This window comes from Osmia bicornis, chromosome 6 (assembly GCF_907164935.1).
Source record: "Osmia bicornis bicornis chromosome 6, iOsmBic2.1, whole genome shotgun sequence".
Taxonomy (NCBI): domain Eukaryota; kingdom Metazoa; phylum Arthropoda; class Insecta; order Hymenoptera; family Megachilidae; genus Osmia; species Osmia bicornis.
Genome location: NC_060221.1, coordinates 4,372,999 through 4,393,219, shown reverse-complemented (window position 1 = coordinate 4,393,219; position 20,221 = coordinate 4,372,999). Strand labels below are relative to the sequence as shown.

General features: G+C 30.8%; 4 protein-coding genes and 1 long non-coding RNA gene across 8 annotated transcripts; 3 read left to right on the top strand and 2 right to left on the bottom strand.

The window, feature by feature from the left end:
* Nucleotides 1–1,548: 1,548 nt before the first annotated feature.
* On the bottom strand, nt 1,549–15,505 carry LOC114874501 (protein argonaute-2). Of its 2 annotated transcripts, XM_046286208.1 has the most exons (14): nt 14,640–15,505; nt 13,713–14,070; nt 11,664–11,777; nt 9,008–9,145; nt 8,471–8,751; nt 8,094–8,400; nt 7,790–8,012; nt 7,582–7,729; nt 7,228–7,491; nt 6,150–6,468; nt 5,718–6,069; nt 5,260–5,593; nt 4,981–5,180; nt 1,549–4,819 (listed from the first exon to the last, which is right to left on the bottom strand). In XM_046286208.1, exons 3-14 carry the CDS (start codon nt 11,770–11,772, stop codon nt 4,711–4,713), a joined length of 2,784 nt encoding a protein of 927 aa, XP_046142164.1. In that variant the 5' UTR covers nt 11,773–11,777; nt 13,713–14,070; nt 14,640–15,505; the 3' UTR covers nt 1,549–4,710. The 2 variants fall into 2 exon arrangements, with proteins under 2 accessions (XP_046142164.1, XP_029039653.1); XM_029183820.2 differs by lacking the exons at nt 11,664–11,777; nt 13,713–14,070; nt 14,640–15,505 and adding an exon at nt 10,305–10,485.
* Nucleotides 6,481–8,225, top strand: LOC114874505. Its single transcript, XR_003789113.2, has 6 exons — nt 6,481–7,036; nt 7,133–7,277; nt 7,407–7,501; nt 7,571–7,646; nt 7,983–8,037; nt 8,136–8,225. It is a non-coding gene; the product is annotated as an uncharacterized LOC114874505 (long non-coding RNA).
* LOC114874502 (39S ribosomal protein L53, mitochondrial) lies at nt 10,813–12,404 on the top strand. Of its 2 annotated transcripts, XM_029183821.2 has the most exons (4): nt 10,813–11,033; nt 11,391–11,424; nt 11,890–11,974; nt 12,191–12,404. In XM_029183821.2, the coding sequence occupies exons 1-4, from the start codon at nt 10,888–10,890 to the stop codon at nt 12,391–12,393; spliced, it is 468 nt and encodes a 155-aa protein (XP_029039654.2). In that variant the 5' UTR covers nt 10,813–10,887; the 3' UTR covers nt 12,394–12,404. The 2 variants fall into 2 exon arrangements, with proteins under 2 accessions (XP_029039654.2, XP_029039655.1); XM_029183822.2 differs by lacking the exon at nt 11,391–11,424 and having other exon boundaries at nt 10,815–11,033; nt 11,862–11,974.
* On the top strand, nt 12,636–13,162 carry LOC114874503. Its single transcript, XM_029183823.2, has one exon. The coding sequence runs from the start codon at nt 12,646–12,648 to the stop codon at nt 12,835–12,837; it is 192 nt and encodes a 63-aa protein (XP_029039656.1). The 5' UTR covers nt 12,636–12,645; the 3' UTR covers nt 12,838–13,162.
* A 1,195-nt stretch (nt 15,506–16,700) lies between the features above and the next one.
* On the bottom strand, nt 16,701–20,043 carry LOC114874532 (proteasomal ubiquitin receptor ADRM1-B). Of its 2 annotated transcripts, none has more exons than XM_029183890.2 (5): nt 19,726–20,043; nt 19,496–19,612; nt 19,067–19,409; nt 18,860–19,002; nt 16,701–17,346 (listed from the first exon to the last, which is right to left on the bottom strand). In XM_029183890.2, the coding sequence occupies exons 1-5, from the start codon at nt 19,924–19,926 to the stop codon at nt 16,951–16,953; spliced, it is 1,200 nt and encodes a 399-aa protein (XP_029039723.1). In that variant the 5' UTR covers nt 19,927–20,043; the 3' UTR covers nt 16,701–16,950. The 2 variants fall into 2 exon arrangements, with proteins under 2 accessions (XP_029039723.1, XP_029039725.1); XM_029183892.2 differs by having other exon boundaries at nt 16,701–17,178.
* Nucleotides 20,044–20,221: the final 178 nt, after the last annotated feature.

Genomic DNA, 20,221 nt, shown 5'->3' with positions numbered 1-20,221 from the left:
TTTAATGGTTGAAGTCTCGTAGGAAAAGCAAATACAAACATTTTGTAAAAATATTGTAAAATTTCTTTCCCCGTTTATTATATGAAGCTTATGCTCGATTAGTGTAAAAATCATGGTTTCTCGTTTGTAATTAATTTGCCTTTCCTAGAAATCGACCAGTATCCGTTTAACATTCGCATTATTCTTTTTTTTCTTAAGCCTAAGTAGAACATTCCAAAAATCATAAATCGCAACGTCAAGGTCTTTGGTGGCGCTTTTATAAACGCTAAAGAAAAAAAAAAAAAAAGAAAGGAAGAAAAGAAAGAGGAGCGTCCCACTTTCCCTACATTAATTTTGTGCAGAGATGGTATTACAATGGAATCGATTGATAAATCTTAATACTGTGAAATAATTTAATAGACATTTAATTCGCTTCAATAATTAATTAGTCGTTTATCGAAATCGATTCATTTTTTTCTTTTTTTTTTTTGCTTTTAAATCCTTTACGCTAAAATCTATGAACGCCACTTAAAAACACTGACGAACTATGATTTCTTGGGAATAATAGACAACTTTTTACAGATAAAGACAGCTTACTAATTACCGAGAAAAATCGATCACTTGTAAAGTACAATTGATTTGATGATTTAACTTGTAAAGCTCATCGAAATACAAGGATTCTTATCTTGTCACCTTATTCATGGAAATGTATAATTCATACATGCCTTTCCTTTGCACGTAAATTTAATCTTTTTGTTTGTTAATATATAAATATAGATTATTTGTCTTATTTTTTAAAACGTCTTGGCTCGTGGTAGGAAGTAAACTCTACTTTTTCTTTTTTTTTTTTTTGTCCGTTTATATCCATAGACTCGGTTACTTTTTATTACACACTAAGTAATATTCATTTCGTTAAACCCGTTTTAATCGAGAAACTTTGAATTGCCTCGTTAAGTTTCCTTTCTTTTTCTTTCAAACGTATCCTAGGTACATGTTTTTTATTATGCGTTGTTAGATTGAAGAAGAAAAAAAAGAAAGTGAAACTCAATCGTCTAACGATCCATTCTGTTTCTTATAGTTTGAAATTTGTTGCACCAGATTGAAAAAGAAAAAAGAAACGAATAAAACAACGTACAAATTACTCTTACTTGATCGCGTCAAAATAAAAATTACAAAAGTTTCTTTTAAAAGCATTCCATCTATTGCCCACTCGACCATCGTCGATCACTAAATGGTAAAATGATTTATGAACGAGTTATTGAGGTAATATTTACAAATGGAGCCTAGTTTTTTTTTGATCGGGCGTAAGAAAATATCAAGTATATCGTCGCAGACCTCTACGAAATACATAATGTTTCGTTACAAAGGACTGCCTTTTAGTTTAGGACTTAGAGAAAGATGGAATGAAACTATATTATATATGTATATAGAATGAAACAAAAAAATGATTTTTCGCTTCATTTTTTTTCGACATCTCGATTCCTCTGATGTCCTTTTTCTTTTTCTTTTCTCTCAGTTTTGGTATTTACTTGCGCACCGATTATATGTACACTACAGTTGTTTGCAGTATTTTTTTTTTTTTTTTTTTTTAGATTTACTTAAAATCTAATAGATCTGTATGGCCTCATTACGATTCAATATTGATTCGTAATTTTTTCACTTCTATACTTCTTACACGTCCGTCATTTTGGTTCCATTACACCCTTAACAACACGAATAATAAATTCTTTTTTTTTTTTATGTTTGTTGTATCCTCTCTCATTGCTCAAAGACTCATAGCTTCATCTCTCTTACTTTAACTACACCGTCGTCATTCGCTAATTTGCGTTTATTTATCCGCTGCCCTCGATCATTTTTGTAATTGATTCAATTACAGAAATCTATCTTAACGAACGTCACAAAATTACGCTTCGACCTTTTATCAGCGTCGAAATCATGTTTTAACAAATTTCACCTAATTATCATTATCTTTCTTTCTTTCACAAAGTCAGAAACTAGGTATTAAATGTTGTAACTGTAAGCGATACCCTATACATTACGGACTTAATATTATAACTAGAATAAATATTATTGATAGATTAAGGTCCTTTTCATACTTTTCGAGATAAGATTAACATTTATCACTCGCAAGTTCTATGTTAGAATCATTAATACAGAATTTTACACAAACTCTACATGCCAGCTTGATCAACATTCATTTAAATATATTTTTCATCTGAATAAAATTAATCTGTGTTTAAGTTCACATTCATAGATTGAAAAAAAAGAAAGGAAATATATTATGAAACATCATTGAAATACTCATTAGTTCTATATACATATACATTACATAAGAGTTTATAAGTTTGGTTTTTGTTTTATTTAAATCATGCAACGATCTTTATCCTTAGTTGTTTTTAATACTGCTTTATAAATCAAATAATAAAACGATTACAACCTATGCTTGGAACGATGGATGTCGTTAAAAACATTATCGATGTATCAATGATTCTAACGATATGCAATAAACAATTTATGGCGCACGACATTCAATACATATTTATACACTTCATTATCCTATCTATTGCTTCTACATTGTAGTTGCTTGAAAGGCTCTTAGTACTGTTACTGTGCCGATTAAGATTATTGTTCCATTTTAAATACACACCCATCACTCGGACGAATCGTGAATAAAGAACTCCATTAAGATTAAAAAAGTTGAAGGACCTTAAAATTTGCGTTACATAACAAATAAAACGTAACTTATCCTAATAATTTCATTATTATACTTCTAATCTATACTACAATTACTGAATTATCCTTACCCTAATCTTATTTGAATCATTTTTTGCATTGATGGGGCTTCATCATCAGCCCAGATCTAATGCCATATGTACATTCAATTTAATCATTTTTACCCGAAGGGATAACAATTTATGTTTTAAACATTAAATAAAGGTAATTTGTTTACCTTCGTTGATGTGAATACTGTTTAAGACTATCAGGTGTGAACCATGTCTGGAAGAAAAGTATTTCTAACATTTTATCAGGAGTACAGATAACTTTATCAATAGAAATTATGAAATCCCCCTGAGCAAAACTAACAGAGATACCGGTTACTGTTTTAATTTTATTCAGAGTACCTTTTTACTGTTTTTAAATTGATCAGCAGGCCGTGAACTGGAACATGAACGTGGGTACTATATAAAGACTGTACAGTCTGATGAACATAGGTATTAACGCGTTTTTAGATTCTTGATGAAGCTAGTTGCACTGCTAGTAAAACATTGGAGGTACTTTTCTTTTGAACACAGTGTACACCCGAAAATCTCAAGCTACATTATCTGTAACAAATCGAGCCGTGAAAGCCTCAAAATTCTTATACGAATAAAGTTATTATAACAGTTCAAGCTGCATCGTAACTTTGTTGATGTAGGTGTCTATAATTCCTGCTTCACGTGTGCAAGTTAATGTCAGTGGAACTAAAAGAAATAGAGTATGTATTTTCGAGTTTGCAGTTAATATCAAACTATTTAAATGTAAAATACTAAACTTCTGTACAAAGATAATTGCATTCAATCATATGCTTCATTCCATTTACAATTAAAAGAATGATCTTCCAGTTATGTGTTAATTACTTTGAATCGTGACTAATTACATGGAAGATACTTGATTTAGTTTTATTCGATAGTTAAAGCATTTCAAATAATCCCCCCCCCCCCCATAAAAGATGACATTAGATTTAGACTGATTGATATACACGTCATACAGAAGATATCATTCAGCAAATGTGGCACGATGTTTTTTTTTTTTACAACGCTAAAGATATTACATAACACTATGCTTTATCAACTTGCCACAACTTTGGATTTCATTATAACAGATTCTTAACTTACTTTGGCCATTGGCTTAGAGACCTCGACAATTAACATTTACAAACCTTTTATTCATTTGCATCTCCCTATCGATAATTTATTACTTGACGTGGCCAATTTTTTTAGTACTCACAATAAATATAAGTATGATGAATATGATATCGTAGAGAATCATAGTCTCATGAGCATAATAGTAAATATGCTTAAGCGTGACAATAGTACATGTCAATATTTTTATAATCGCACGACCCGTAAGTCTAAATTTTTCTTCTTACAAAAATTGGTTGATTTAAATGATAACTACGCATAAACAACAAGATAACAGTTTCGCAAGAAGCGATTTATACAATCGTAAATTTATGTTGTAATGTAATTTTTTTTCTTTTTTGTATCATACAAATGCTAGAGATAATTTAATCTCTATTTAAAAAAAAAAAGGAAAAAAAAAGAAAAGAACAAAATAAGCGTAATATGCACGGCAGCTGATATTTTTCTTAAACTGTTTGTTCACATGGTTTTTGGCGCGAAATTTCACATCAGTCAAGCTGCGTATGCCTTAATCTAATCTAAAACATGATTAACTAAAAGCACCTCTTTAAAAACCTACTCGCTAGAATGTTTAGAATACCTATCCAACACCTGGTCGACAATATGTTAAATAAAATATAAAAAAAAGGGAGGAAATAAACTCAATATAAAGTTGCTCGACCTATCTCGGGTATTGGACAGATTCGTTTGATTATAAAAGTAAGTAAAAAAATTGACCACTCAAGAAGATTGTTTAGCATTTAAATAGTCTAGAAATATTCGTGCTCAAGATATGATTATCATTATCTGGTATCAGTTGCTCGTGTAAAAAAAAAATTTTTTTGAAGAATTATGCAAAGTACATAACTCGCTTTGTGTCTGCATGAACTGTAATAGCTCTTGCCATTGCACCTGGTGTTCTGTCTTCACTGCAACCTGATTGATGAGATCCTTCCCCGCTGAAACGTGATTATTGCAGAAAACATTAATAATAATGAATTAAAGTAAAACAGATTCTCCAACTAGAAAATTATGCGACACATCACTCAGATTTTCGTATATCAATTATATCAAATTTAAAGTTTACCGCTTTATAAATTGATAAAAAAATTTCACTTACCTATCATGTTCCTTTTCTACCAAATGATATCTGGCTCGGAATGCTACAAGATGAGCATAATATGCTGGTGCAGGTATACTAACAGACCTCGTACATCTCACATACGTGTGACAAAGTTGATAAGTAAGACATTGTAATTCATCACTTTCAAAATGATTATCGTCCCACAGAACGTGATAGTGTGACGGCCGTGATGTGCCCTAAGGTGAAAATAAACATAATACGAACGCTAGACGAAAGAAATCTGAAAATACATTTATTCACGGATTATTAATTTACCTGGATGCCTTGATGACTACACAGATAAAAGTCGAATTCAGTTGGATGCGTTATACAAACATCTACCGTTGTACCCGCTGGAATGTTTCCACTTTTTCCACTTTGTTCCTTTTTATCTGCACAGAATAAGCGGGTGTGATGTCTCTTCTGTACTACGATGAATGTTATTCCAGGTTTGTAATCAGCTTCGAGTTTAATGCAAGCCTCACGAATAGCAGTTAATTCGTGTTGCAAAACGTGTAGAAACTGGCCTTCCGAGACACCATCACGATAAAGAATTATTCTGTGTGGCTTATATCCCCCGGTACTTTTATAAAACATGATAAGAAGTTCTCTGAAAAAGGAAAAATATACTATTATTTATAAACAAAAAAAAAAAAAAATGCAACAGTATTTCGTGCATTTAAGTGAGATAGTTCAATTATAAATACCACTTATTTTGTTAAAAATGTACTCACCTCACCATTGAACTGAGTTCTTGAATAATTTCTTGTCTGTGTTGCTGAACCCTAACAGTAGCCGCATATCGAGATGGATGAGCATCCATGCTACCAACAACTGCAGCTATGCTAGGTTTCTTATTATCTCCAGCAGGAGGATGAGTTACATCAGCCCCCAAAAATATGACAGGTTCATTGAATACTTTAGGTCTGATACTTGGTACCAGAATACTATTAATACCCCCTAATTTTACGTTAATTTTTAGACACAAATTGGATAACGTCTGCGGCGATGTTTTATTAACATTTTTTGCTTGTACGCATTGCGTTGCTATACCCAGTAATGTGTCCCCAACTCTTTTCACTTCGGCTGCAGGTAAATAAATATTCGGCAAATGTAGAAAGATAATATATTATAATATCTCAAATAATAGGATTTTATATAATTACCATATACAGGCGTTTTCCCAGGTAATACAACGCAAACAAGTTGTAACGATTGAAATGTTGATTTTAAATATCTAAACATGGGCTCTACTTGATCCGGCCCGGTAGCGTATTTACAAAAACATGGTTGCCCAATAATTGGCATTCCAGCATCGTTGCTTATTTTTTGTAACTGTGTTGTAAACATACGCAGTGCATCCTCGCGTACATTTCTTTGAGGCGCGAAGCAAGCAATTGCCCAAACTCTAATTTCCACACCTGTGAAAAATTGCTTGCCGCGCATGTCCCATACACCTTGATTAGGCATAGCTTGCTGCTTTGTCTTTAGAAAAAAAAGACGAACAAAAATATATCATTGAATATCATGAAAATGTATTATCGAATAAAAATAATAAACAAAGTAGATGCATCAGTGTTTCTACATAATCCATGCAATCATTGCTTCTCTATTTTCATTACATAAAAGTCATCTAAATGTAACAAAATAATGAATCAGAGGAACAAATAAAAATTCACTTCATTTTATCGCTGCATGGAACGAAACTGATAGCATCAAACAATAGCTAATGATATCGGACTGTAAATGTAATGTGAATTGTATCAGTAAAAAACTAAAATTCTTTTTGTAGACTGAAACAGTACAAGACACCTTAGATTAACGCGAAACTTATTACGCTATTTTTTCGAAACTAAGTAATCGCTGTAATCAAGTGTACGTGTAATTAATTTCATTACAGTGACAGCCCGTATACCAAAATCAACCAGGTCTAGGACCCATGCATTCATTTGACAATTTTTCATTTTACGAATAAGTAAAATGAAACGAATTCTTATTTTGGAAGCGATTACAGGATTTTCGTAATGTATTTATTCATTATGTATACAAAATGGTAAGTATTTCAACTTTTTTTTCAATAATATGACTGATATTTATTTTCATAGAATCAGAGAAATTAAACTGTAACTAATAATCTTGTATTATGTAGCACTGCAAAATCATATCCCTACCAAAAATAATATAAGAGCCACTGAATATGTGTGGTTTGGCTAGACCTGACTGATTAAGTTGGAAGTTTCTCACCTGTCCACTGAGGGAACTTACACGCCCTCCGTATTGTAGCTTGGGCGGAGGTAAAACACGACCCCTAACTTCCATCATATTGTTTGATATTGTCAGACCAAATTCTTGAACATACGAATCATTATTAAAATCAGCTCTTCTAACTAAATTATTTATTTCTCGTTCACGATCTGGAGCAGAACGAGCTGTAGCTTTTATCATAGTGGATGTCTGCATATCAGTCAATTTTTTAATACAGCGTTGCCCGGCGACGATATTACAGACCTAATAACACGTAAGTTTGTGATATAAAACATGATACAATTATGAAATGAAAATTGAATTACAAAAAAATATACTTTAGGTTTAACAAACCTCGAGGGGTAGATATGTGTGCTTATGCTCTTGTCCAACTTGAAGACACGGAAGATGCGGATGACGTAACTTCATTTTATATTTATCTAAGAAATACTTTGCAACAGTGCATTCAACTGTTTGTCCATTTTCTAGTTGTAAAGGGAATCTAAAATTTTCGAGGCTCATGTATACACAATAACGTCACAAATACTTTGTTTATACTTACGACTGCATTTGGGCAGGTTTACGTGTAACGTTACACACTCTGTATTTCCGTCTCATAGTTCCACAATGTGTAATTTCAATTTTGAGTCCCTTAATTTCTTTGGTAAACTTAACTCGTTGAGAATCTGTTAGAGGCTTTCTTTGTTCATTTATGTCTCGAATGTCTAATACTTCACACATAAATTCTATGACAGGTTGGGCTTTGTAAAATGCAGTTGCAGAGACTATAATACAAACAATATAATTCAGGTACATATTACGACTATAGTAATAAAATATTATAGTTTAGTATGTTTGACATTTACCATCAATATTTAACATCATCTTCCACTGTGATGGCCTAACAGATTGATGGAAACCAAACCATACTTCTCTACCACCACCTAGTGGATGATAATATCCATCTGGTGTACTAAAGAATGATCTACCTACAGGAGTATATGTCATAGATGGTAAATGCCTCATTACAACATCTAAAGCAAGTATAGCATCATATGGAATTTGTCTTGTACGTCCTTCTAGAGCTTCTTCTAAAGCAAATAATGAAACTTGAGCCACCCACTTTATCACCACTCTAAAAACTCTGTCTTTACCCTCACCAGGCAGTGTTACCTAAAAACAAAAACATATTATTAGAAAACATGCGAAACGGTTCAAAAATTTTCTCAATTATAATACTTACTTCTAATTCTATTTTATCAGTACCAATAGGCAAAGGGTCCCTCGTATATAAATTATTTCTGCCATCAAACACAGGCTTAAGAGTTCCGAATATTTTACTATATGCATGAACCATCGTTTCTATTATTTCCCTATTAACTTTACGAGGACATTTATCTGGTTGAATGTTAATATCATAATGATGCACAAAACCACGTGGCATTGTAATTTGAAAGTGATTAGCTCTTAAACCAATTGGTCTGCCTTCACGTCCTATATTTGGTCTCCGAGGACACGAAAACACTGTAATAATAGTTCGATTTCGCTTAAAAATAATGCAAAAATTAGTTAAAACATACAAGTTAATGTTTTAATTTAAATTTAAAAAACACAACAGTTGTACAATGATTTTACTTGTACAACAGTATATTTGCTACATGAAATTAGAAGTGCAGTTTTTTATTCGATTAACATGGTAATTATGTATGCTATATTATTTCAATTTTTACAATTTATTTAAGATATATATCAAAAATATAAAACCATTTGAATAACTCACTTGGCAGTTCAGGAGGTTGAGGAGGAGTGTGTGTCTGCTGTGCAGGAACAAGTCCTAAAGAGCTAGGAGCAACGACACTGCTCCCAGTTGATCCAGCTGCTCCCACAGAAGAACTTGTTGTGGGTCCAGGTGGGGGAGCTAAAAATATTAAAAACAACAGAATAATATTGTAAAAAGTATAATAAAATAACTATATTACAATAATAAAGAGTTATATTCTACCTGTATAATAGATAATATTAAGCAAAAAGTAAAAATTTATAGTACATTTTATTGTTTTATGGACTATAATGTTTAATAATCTATATTTATACAATCAAAAAGCTTTAACTTCTGATCTTAAACAAATACTGATATTATATTAGGATTCCTGTAGTTTTATTCTAAATGTTAACGATGTCAATGAACTTATGAATAACGCCTTCAAACATTATTCTGTTTTAATTCAGAACACTGAGTCTTTCATTAGCATAATTTACTGCAATGCTGCTTACTTTGATAATTAGGTTTTAGGTACATGTTAAATTCATAGTTTATTACAATATTGCACATCATTATATTGATTTAAACTATACCTGATATATTTACCTATTTCTAATAGAATATAATTTATAAATACTTTTTCCCATAATATATTTACATATACACAATTAAACATACAGTGGGATTTAAAAAAGACATAACAGAAACCTTAAATTACATACATTGGAATTCATTTTTAATATCTCGACTTCTTCGTACGTAAAATATCAATAAAGAGGTAATATTAAAAATATAAATTTATAAAGGCATATTGTTTTTAGATAAATAGTATAATAAAATATAACAACTTTATATTTTCATTTATATAACACGTTTATTTACAGTATTATTTATTTCCATAAAAACTTAATGGGTTCTAGTTTTCTGTCATAATTAACATGATAAGGTGATACATTGAATACGTGATATGTATTAAAAAAAAAAAAATATCAGTGTTAAACATTAGTCCTCATACGTTATCCATGTATTGACGGATCAAAAGTGACGACACATTGTGCCTGTTGAACGAGGTTCATTCGAGGTCATTTTTCAAATTTTCTCTGAATCTTTAAATTTAACCTATTACCAGAGATTAATTTCATTATTGCATGTGCCGTTAAAAAGTATTCTGATTCTTTCAAAATGATAAAAATACGAAGAAATTCAGAACTAATCGTACAACGATATCCTGCTCTTGCTTAGACAAATACAGAAGAACCTATTTTGGAATATTTTGAAATATTATGACGAAAACTAAACATAATTAACTACTCACGCTGCCCTACAGGATACATTTTTGCAGCTGATGATGAAAAAGACCAGATAACCACTAATAAATCAGTAAAAAATTTAACACAAAACCCACTGACCACACAACACACTTCTCCACAACACACACTACGAATGAGATTGCCTTTTGCAATGGCTGCCTTCAACTTCACTCCAATTGGTCTTATCTCGACCAATCAGCACGCAATTAATAAAATAATAGTTGATAATTCTTGGCGCCATTACTTTCTCAAATAATTTAGATTTTCTACTTTCAAATAAAACAATATATTTGTAATTTATTATATAATTATAAAATATCAGTATATATAAACACTGATTATACTACGTTTAATATAACCTTTCGAAGTTACTTCAAAATTATTATGCCCTAAAGATAAATATTAATAAGAAATATATATATGAATTTCGTTTTATTCGAGACTTTTATTATATTTATAATTACACTATTATTCAATTATAAACGATTTTTGTTTATGTTGGTGGCACTGCAATCGCAATTATTTCCCCCTGGATTACATCCACTAGTGATAGTGTATAGGTACGCGATTGCGTGCTAGATTTCCGAAATGTCGATTCCTTTTAATGGCACTCGTACGCGCTCAGCAGGATTAATAAGTGCAATTATAAAACAATTAAAATCGGTAAACTTAAAACCGGTAAAATCAATCAACATACAGTTTGATCCCTTTCATAAAAAAGCTTCGGAAGTAAGGTTAGTCCATTGAAACTCATACGCTGTGTCTATATTTCGTTAAATTTAATTTTTTTCGCTGTCTAAGACTACAATAAATAATATATAATGATTTATTATTTATAAATTCATTTTCAATCGTAAATTTTTTATGAAACGTAACGATTAATTCCCTTTGCTACGAGTTTGTTCCTATCTGGTGACGTCAATACTCTGCGCATGTGCAGTACAAAATTTTTAGTAACTAGCAGACGACAAGTAAATGTATATTTTTAGAAAAACTATTCTAATGATTTATCAGTATAACAACGCGTATAAGCATTATATTGAATTTAAATAAACTACTGATTATTTTAACTTATAATTGTGATCAATCAGTGTTATATTCTCTCACTGCAAATCAACTGAAAAGGTATAGTTGATTTTTGACATCTAATAATTTTCTACTGAAAACCAGACAATATACATTAAATTATAACATTTTTTTAATTCCTGGAAAGCTACTTTTTTATTTGCTTTGATAAAGCATTTGAAATTGATAACTATAATGATTATTTATAATTGTTAATTAAAATAATGTTTGTCCATTAAAAAAAAAAGGAAAGATTTTATGTCCTAATATAATAATGCACTTATGGAAATTAAACTTACCACTACATTGTCCACATCCATATGCTTTGCCAAGCATAGAGACTGCTGTAGTTATGCGAAGACTACTTAAGTCTGGCAATTGAATTGGTAGCTGTTCCATTTGAGCCATTTTGCCTGAAATGTTACAAAAAAACAAAAGTAATAATAAGCAGATCATTAGCATAAAAATATGTATACATGTATATGGTGTATTTACAGAGATTTTTTCTTTCACATTACTTGTCAGAAGATTATTGCAACTAATCCACGTTGTGTTGTAAAACCTCAAATTGTTTCGGATTTGTCTGAACCCATAATCAAATTCAAATTATGTAAGTATAATTTTTTTTGTATCAAGAAATACTTAATGTAAATTATTTTTTACTCTTAATTTATATTACTTTATTTATAATATTCATACAAGTATAAGAATTAGATATATTGCAACAAAAAAAAGTAAAAAATGTATTATAATTCAAATATAAACATTAAACTATATTAAAGGATGATCAAATACAATATCATATATTTGTATCTCTATATTTTAGTATCCGGTGATAACGTGGTATTCAAAACTACAAATTTGACATCTCTGAATATTTTGCAACTTTACAACAAACACATTACTCCATTAGCTCCAGTTGAATCTGAAACTGAAAGTAGCAAGAGTCTTGAAGAAGCAAAGAAACGAAAGAAAAAATATCCATTTAAAATTAAGGCAGGAAACAGACGTAGAGGATTAATGTTATAAGTAACAGTTTAATAACTGACATGTATAATAAATAAGTTTTGATATACAAAAGGAATAAATATAAATGCAAGTAAAAATTACAAAATAAAGCATCTTTTCAGCCTAATTTGTTGCTACTCCCTTACTTGTAAAGTCATAAAGAATTAAATTTACATTGTCAATTGATAAAAAAAATTTAGACATCTTATTTTAATCGAAGATTAATCTTTAATTGTTTTCTGAAGTTCTTTATTGTACAAAACACTCTTCAAGATGGCTAGTCATACTGTCAATAGCAAAAATTATAATATTAAACTTATTGATACTCTTTATAATCAGGTTCCAGCTTTTACCGATGTTTTCGATGAAGAAACTTGGTATATTTTTGTTGCCTGCTTTGTTGCAGGAACATTTTTAGTTGCATTTATTCTTTCAAGATTTATAACATTAAAACCCGTGGAATGAATTAAAAATATTTCTAAAAAAATGACATCTTATATCCATACGTGTAGATTATTAGTTATATTCAATAAATTTTGTTAATATTAAATTGTAATAATCTTGCTGTATGCTATATGATTATAAACATTAAGTTTTCATTATGATTGTAATAAATAACATATTACAGTGTATCACAACTTTATTCTTTAAATATGTGATCAATCAATTCGGCATTTATATCCCTATTATAGATTTCAACACATTGTGTGTATCATAGTTTTGATGAACAAAGTTAATATCTTTAATGTAATGCAAATTATATAATAATAAAAAAATTAACAAAAAGTCATTGAAATAATGTGTAATTACTTTCATTACAAATTATTTTAAATAAAATATTCATTATATTATGTTTCATCATTTTAGCGTTATTAATTTTATTCTCTAATTGCATGAAATTTATAAATAATAAAATTCTTTATTAAATTCTATAATGTATTTATATTTCCTTTTAAATCGAGTTTGCAAATGCCGTATATTCCAAGTCCACCAACTATTCTACGTCTCTTTTCTTCTCTTTTATTCTATTGCCATCTCCATTTCCCGCCCCTCTCGCTCTCCTATATTCATACGGCTTTTTATGTGGCATATGTTCATTCTCCTTATATGTATTTTATCCTTTTCTTAGTTTCAGTACTTTGACCTTGTTAATATCCCTGTTTGATATATTTTTTTTTTTTTTCAATTTTCAGCATAGTTATTTAACAATTCATGGGTATTTAAAATACTGATCGAAAGCGATAGAATGACGATTTAAACGGTCAATCTTACATCGTGATTAACACGGGAATGATCACAGTGAACATAGATGCAACTATGTAATTTAAAAAAAAACTCACCTATTTCGTAAAACCGGTATTCGAATCGAGACGTACAAAACTGATAATCACACTTTACTTGGAATCACATAAACATTGTCAGTTTTTAAATTTAAAAAAAAAACTTCACTTCAGTATCTGCGCATTAACTATGCATGTGATAGTCATTTTATACATAACACCATGAACGAAAATGTAATGTGTCTTCCATGATAAAATCTTTTACACATGACGACAATTAATTATTTTATAAATTACACATTTTACACAATATTCGTCTCTTTTGCCGTTTACTCTAAACGCGTATTTTCAGGAAGCTAAAGCACACATCAAAAGTGGTACGCAGAAACCGTACCGAAAAAATGTCTGTAGTTTACATCTGTAACAAATGTAAATGGCAATGTGTATAATGATTTCAGATGTATAAATAACTTTTAAATAATTAGCAACTTTGCGCGTATACAATTATCATAAATACATCATAAATTAAATGAAACGTTACATATTTACAATATTAAATGAATCAATTATTTTGCAGATATTTCGTTAGAAATTGATCATTTAAAACTTGATTCGCCAATGCCTCGCCATTCTTATCTAAAGCGTGCACCGTATCGAAGGATTTCATTGTTCTTTAAGATAATTCGCGCGTAATAGAACGAAGTAGGTTTCTTTTTTATGTGAGAAATGTTAAATACGGATAACTGTGTAAACCGATTTGAAGTAAGTATATAGTAAGAGTTTTCGCCTACATTTAAAACGCTTGTGATTGTGTACATACACGGCATGTCGATACAGTTATATAGCTTACTTTGTTTTGATGACTATTAGTCGAATGAAGAATGAAATTGATAGAATTATGTAAAAATATTACGAGAAAAGGCAAAATGAATATAATCTAACATAAATATTGCTGATTCACTGAATTATTTGATAGACATAATTTACCAATATCATACTCTAATGATTTGTTTCTTCAGCTTTCAGTATACGCGCAAAATATATTCAGTAAACATTCTGTTTGTGTAATATAGTCTGTTTAAAAACAAATGTACACGAAATATGCCACAAATAAAACAGTTATAGTCGCGGAAGCAAACAGAACCGTAACGTATTGTGATTCTAAAACGCGTAATATTTCAATGATCCGGTACTGCCAAACTGTCGGAAATTTTGCAGAATGGCCACCGCCGCTTTCACTCGCGACGCGATTCTACCAGATACGATTTCAGTAGGAGCGGGACGAAGCCGCCAAAAACGATCACCAAGTGTCAAGGTTGCCATTGTACATGAACATGCCGAATGTACCCCCGGGTGTGTGGGTAGCGAGTGCATTCGCATACACTCTACCCACCTCACACATAGCTAGCGCTATCACACAATAATATTATCATGATACCCCGCGCTTGTTTTATGATGACACCGAATCCGATCAACGGTATCCTCAACTACAAAATGATCTAATACACTTTCACAGTTAATATGTAGAGAAGAAAATATGTTTTGCACAAATTTACCGGGCGTCTTTTAGCAATATTCACTAAACTAGCGAACAACATCCGCAAAAAAGACCCCACTACTTGTTCGATTCCTCAGTCACTGCGCATGCTCATTCGGCCAGGATTGTAACAAGTAAACAAAATGAGGTAGCATCGTCTCACCGTACTTGTTTACAAACAACGATATACATAGAATACTATTTAAATTTGCTCATTCATCATATATACTTTACTTACATTCAATACACCTGTGATACATGCATGAATGAGAGCATATCAATGCCTAATTCATTACTTTCTATTACTTTAGCGGCAGATAAATATTTTCTTCGATTAAAGGAACCAAAATTAACCTATTAAAGAATACATTATTTTTTACAAAAATATGAAGTTTTATCATTTTTATGAAAGTTATTCATTCCTTTTTATCGTTTTAAATATATTTTATATTATTGTCATAAAATAATACCTTATGGTTTAAATAATGTAAATAACATGATCTTTTACATAAGTAAGAAAGTTCATGTTTCATGATTTATAAAGGAAATGTACATAAATTATAAATAATTAATAAGAGTCAATTTTAATTGATGATTTTTCATTTTGAGCCGATCCTGAATGATGTCATAATCGACAGACCAATGAGGTACTCTGTAAATTAAGTATGCAACGTCTGACAACGCATTTTGTATGTCCTTTATCAACCCTTATATATAAGACAGTCCTGTTAGTGTAAAATATTATAATAAAAAAATATATTAAACATTTTGGGAATAGTCTTAAAAGTATCAAATTTACAAAGTTTAACCAATATCATTCGTACAATTTTACAAAGAATTTAATACAATGACCAGTCTAATATTCTATATTGATTATCAGTGTTATCCAATAACACGTTTATGCGTTGTAAACAACGCAGCTCTATTGGTCAGTTAGACTCTCGTTGTCAACTTCGTGATAAGAAACGAAAACTGTAAATATAAATGACTTTTGACTTGACACATATCGGTTAAAATAAAAGACAAATTATCGAAATAATATATCCAGTGAAAATTTTGATAGAATAAGTAACGTTTGCAGAGATTTTCAAGAAATATAATACGGACCTGCTACTATTACTACTCGTTCAACGAGAGTCCATACCTGCCATACGACGAGTTTTCGTTCGTTCTGCGCATCTTAACTCTGATTGGCTCAAGCATGGCTCGTCTGCGCAAGCGCATTGATAGCATACCCAGTGATCTTATATTCAGTATCTCTTCATCCTTCGGCGTTGTCACTTGCTTCCTCTATTCATACATTTTTGTGCACCATGTATATGACCACGAAGTTAGAAGTAAGAAGTAGAGGACCTCTTGGAGTTGCGCAAAACAGGTATGTTCTCTCATTGAACGAATAATATGTCGGCATTTTTCTCATACGATATGAAAGATGTCACAAATTTCAACAAAGTCCACTTTCTGAAAAAAAAATTCCTTGAGAAAAAACAAAAATAACAAACATTTAATAATTTCATTTAATTAGATATATTTTCAATTACAAATTTCTTAGACCGTGAACGACTTAATCGTTTCTTGATCATTTTTATATAATTTCATATATTTACAGTTGAAAGGATGAATTTAAATATATTTATATTATAATAGAGTATATTATTATTTCCCGAATTATTTATTGTACACGAGTAATTATAACGTAATACATTTGATATACTTCCTAAATAAAAATATAAATGAAATCAGGCTTGTTAAATTTGACTTTTAATCTAAAGCCATTCCTTCATCATCATCATCTTTCTTATCAGGGCTACGCGCTGGTGAACCTTGTTTAGTATTTTTTTCCTCCTGTCCTTGCTGCGTTTGTTCTTGGCCAGTCTTAGCTTCAGACTCGAGAGCACTGACGAATTCCTCAATGTTTCCACTGGTCGCGGCATTGACAGCATCTGGTCCCAAACCAAATTGACGGATGACAGGTCCCGCTTGGCCTGACTGCAAAGCAGACCAGAACATTGATAGCGCCTGGGAGAACTGGGGAGACAATAGCGTTGTACACAGGTGGTCCCCGGATGGCAAATGCGGGCTCATTGCCCGCTCCAAGCTCTCCGTTGCAGAGATCGCCGCAGGGATGGCATTGGTCAGCTCAGTTGCTACGCCCCTCTGCCGGACAATAAGCTGTGCTGTAGGTGGCCGAAAACAACAAATAATCCCAGAGAAACTTCCCCAACTGCTCAGCAGAGCGAGAATCTCCGACAGCCAGGTAAAGTTCATGTGGAGAACAGTATTAAATAATGAAAAAACCATGCCCCTTGTCCTTTGATTTTGTTATATCATTTCCCCTATATTCTGAGTTTTAGTAACGGTTGATACTCTCTATGAAACAATAAAAATGAACACAATGTTACAAAGCCAAAATTTCAAGCCCAAAACAAATTGTTATGTACACACATACATTAATGATTTTACTTTCTATTTTTTGATGATATTTAAAAAAAAAAAATCATAGCACAACATGAAAGCAATAATGTAAAAACTTCACTAATATTACTCTTTTAAACAAAATAGAACTTTCTCTAATAAGCAAGTAGATATTATATCAAGAACACGTTAACTACTATCTTTTGTATGTCATAAATAATGATACTACAAAAAAATTATATATAAATTTTTACATAAATACCTATTGATATTTAGTCTTATAATTTGTATAAATTCCGGGTTGAACTTGGATGTTAAACTATAAAGTGTTTTTAAATAAACAAAAGAAAAATATCACACATTGAAAATGATGTTTTGCAGAGCTTCTTGAATGGTTTGTAATATTTTCAAGGTATTAATCAACTGGCTGTCGTTTCAAGTACATTATCAAGAATATCATTTTATTCCCGATAATGATAACAGATATAAGAAAAGATATAATTAGTAAATAAGAATTTATACATACGGTATGTAATAATCCTTTTATTTTCTGCCGTTTTTAAGTATTATTTTTTTACGTGTATTTCGTCTAATTTCTTTGTTAACGTATTCTTAAACTATACAGATTTTTATTAACGCTACTACTAATAATAAATTTACCAGTATAAATATAGAGAAAGTAAATTGAAAACTATAAATGATTGCATAAAAAAATGATATATCGTAAATGTAAAACAAAATGAAACCTGTATAAAAACAATATATTACATTACTGCTTTCTATCAAAATTAAATTATGACAAATTAGGTAAATTGGAAGTACATTGAAAGCAAATTTCATCATATGGTTTAGTTGCTCTGTTATTTTAATTCCTATCATTGCATAAAGCTCAAGCTTGCAGGCATGTGTTATTTGATATTGTTCTGAAAACACAGCAAGCTTGTATCTAAATTACAAAAAAAAAGCAATTATATAGGACATTGTTGATAATCTGAAAAACAATCTTATGTCGGTAATTTCCTTTAGGAAAAAGAATGAGAATATATCTCATACTTTCTTATTCATAATTAACATATACCTTCCTTATGAGATATTACCTTGTAATTATTCATATTTTAAGTGTATATAACATATTGCTGCAATAATCTTTAGATATTAAATAAGAAGCTGTTTAATAACAATGCTGTTATTAAATAGTTGAAAATTTAAATGCACTAATATGTATTAAAAATTGTTCAAAGTAAAAAGATATTACCTGAACAACAGATTCTGCTCCTGTTGGTGTTGGAATTTCTGACAAAAAATTTTGAAGATCGCTAAGCTGTATTTTGTTGTTAGTACTTGTTGTTGCTCCAGGTGTTGATGGGCCAGATGTTCTTGTTGATGATTTACTCTCACCTAGATAAGGATGTATGTAAAGCAATGTAACATGTTGCATTATCAATGGAATAAATATTCATACCATTTGGTTTAGGAGAATCATTAGTAGTTGCTGGTGTAGATGTAATTTGAGTTGATATTGGAGCATTTGTAGTAACTTGAGACGGTGTAGTTATACTGGAAGCTCTAGTATTTAGTACACCTTGCTGTCTGTTCATTGTACCTAATAAGCTGCCTAAGCCACCAATTTGTCCTACACCACCAAACAGTTGCATTAGTTGGCGTTGTGACATGTTACTTAATAAATTTTGTAAATCTCCTTCTGGATTTGTACTGCCACTTCTTTGTGAACCAGGGGTTGGAGGATTATTAAGAACTTCGTTAATTTTCCTACAATGTTCTTCATCTTTATCTGTTTTAAGATCCTGCAAAAAAATAAAATATTTAAGGACAAAGTAAAATAAGATTAGAGCTTCCTTCAGAATATAGACATATAATACACTTTCATTACCTGGAGCCATACAAAGAATTTTTTGTTTGATGATTTGAATCGTAGAAGATATACTCTTCCAGTTTTACATTGTGGAACATGTTTAAATTCACAGTCATCAGGAAAAATAATCAAATCCTGTAGGAGAAAAAGAAACGTTTATAAAAATCTTGGCAAATTTAAAAGTAACATAATGTTTAGGGGGTCAAAAAAAATTATATCATTTTCAAAGTTCAGTAAAATATTCGTACATCTTCAACATTTCCTGTTGTACGATCTTTCCAACAAAAATGCATTAACGAATCGTCGGACTGATAAACGTAAAGTTGGCCTTTACGCGTATCTGGATAAACCATTTTTCCCTTCATGGTCATTTTTCCTGCTTTAAATTCGACTAAATTTTTCGAAGTACCGCGGGAAGCATTATTTCCAAACAGAACTGCTCCAGACATTTTTAATTTTTTTAAATAACCGGTTTGTTATGACAAATATATTAAATCTTAATACGCGGGTTAATTCACGTTACACGACGCGTTGATGACACTGCACTTTAAAATGGCGTGTTTGAAGATTTCCAATCTCGTGTTCAATTCCGAAATATCTACGCCGCGTAGCGACGATACCAGTAACCATTTGCTTTGCAAATAGTGACCTTACCGATGAAACGTGAATAGTCACGAATCAGTTATGCGTAAATAGTGCGCGGCTTCGTGCTAGTCTAAAAGTTATTGCTGGTTTATTATTCAT

Bases quoted from the DNA above. Each gene is read 5' to 3' on its own strand.
- LOC114874532 (XM_029183890.2), bottom strand. From the start codon at position 19,926: ATGTCTGGAGCAGTTCTGTTTGGAAATAATGCTTCCCGCGGTACTTCG. The intron at 19,003-19,066 runs GTATGAATATTT...ATCCTTATCTAG, and splicing joins TGATTCTCCTAAACCAAATG to GTGAGAGTAAATCATCAACA. The intron at 17,347-18,859 runs GTAATATCTTTT...ATTGTCCGGCAG, and splicing joins GAGCAGAATCTGTTGTTCAG to AGGGGCGTAGCAACTGAGCT.
- LOC114874502 (XM_029183821.2), top strand. From the start codon at position 10,888: ATGTCGATTCCTTTTAATGGCACTCGTACGCGCTCAGCAGGATTAATA. The intron at 11,034-11,390 runs GTTAGTCCATTG...GTGATCAATCAG, and splicing joins AAAAAAGCTTCGGAAGTAAG to TGTTATATTCTCTCACTGCA. The intron at 11,425-11,889 runs GTATAGTTGATT...ATTACTTGTCAG, and splicing joins ACTGCAAATCAACTGAAAAG to AAGATTATTGCAACTAATCC.
- LOC114874501 (XM_046286208.1), bottom strand. From the start codon at position 11,772: ATGGCTCAAATGGAACAGCTACCAATTCAATTGCCAGACTTAAGTAGT. The intron at 7,730-7,789 runs GTAAGTATAAAC...CGAAAATTTTAG, and splicing joins AAACCTGCCCAAATGCAGTC to ATTCCCTTTACAACTAGAAA. The intron at 7,492-7,581 runs GTTTGTTAAACC...ACGTGTTATTAG, and splicing joins ACACATATCTACCCCTCGAG to GTCTGTAATATCGTCGCCGG.
- LOC114874503 (XM_029183823.2), top strand. From the start codon at position 12,646: ATGGCTAGTCATACTGTCAATAGCAAAAATTATAATATTAAACTTATT.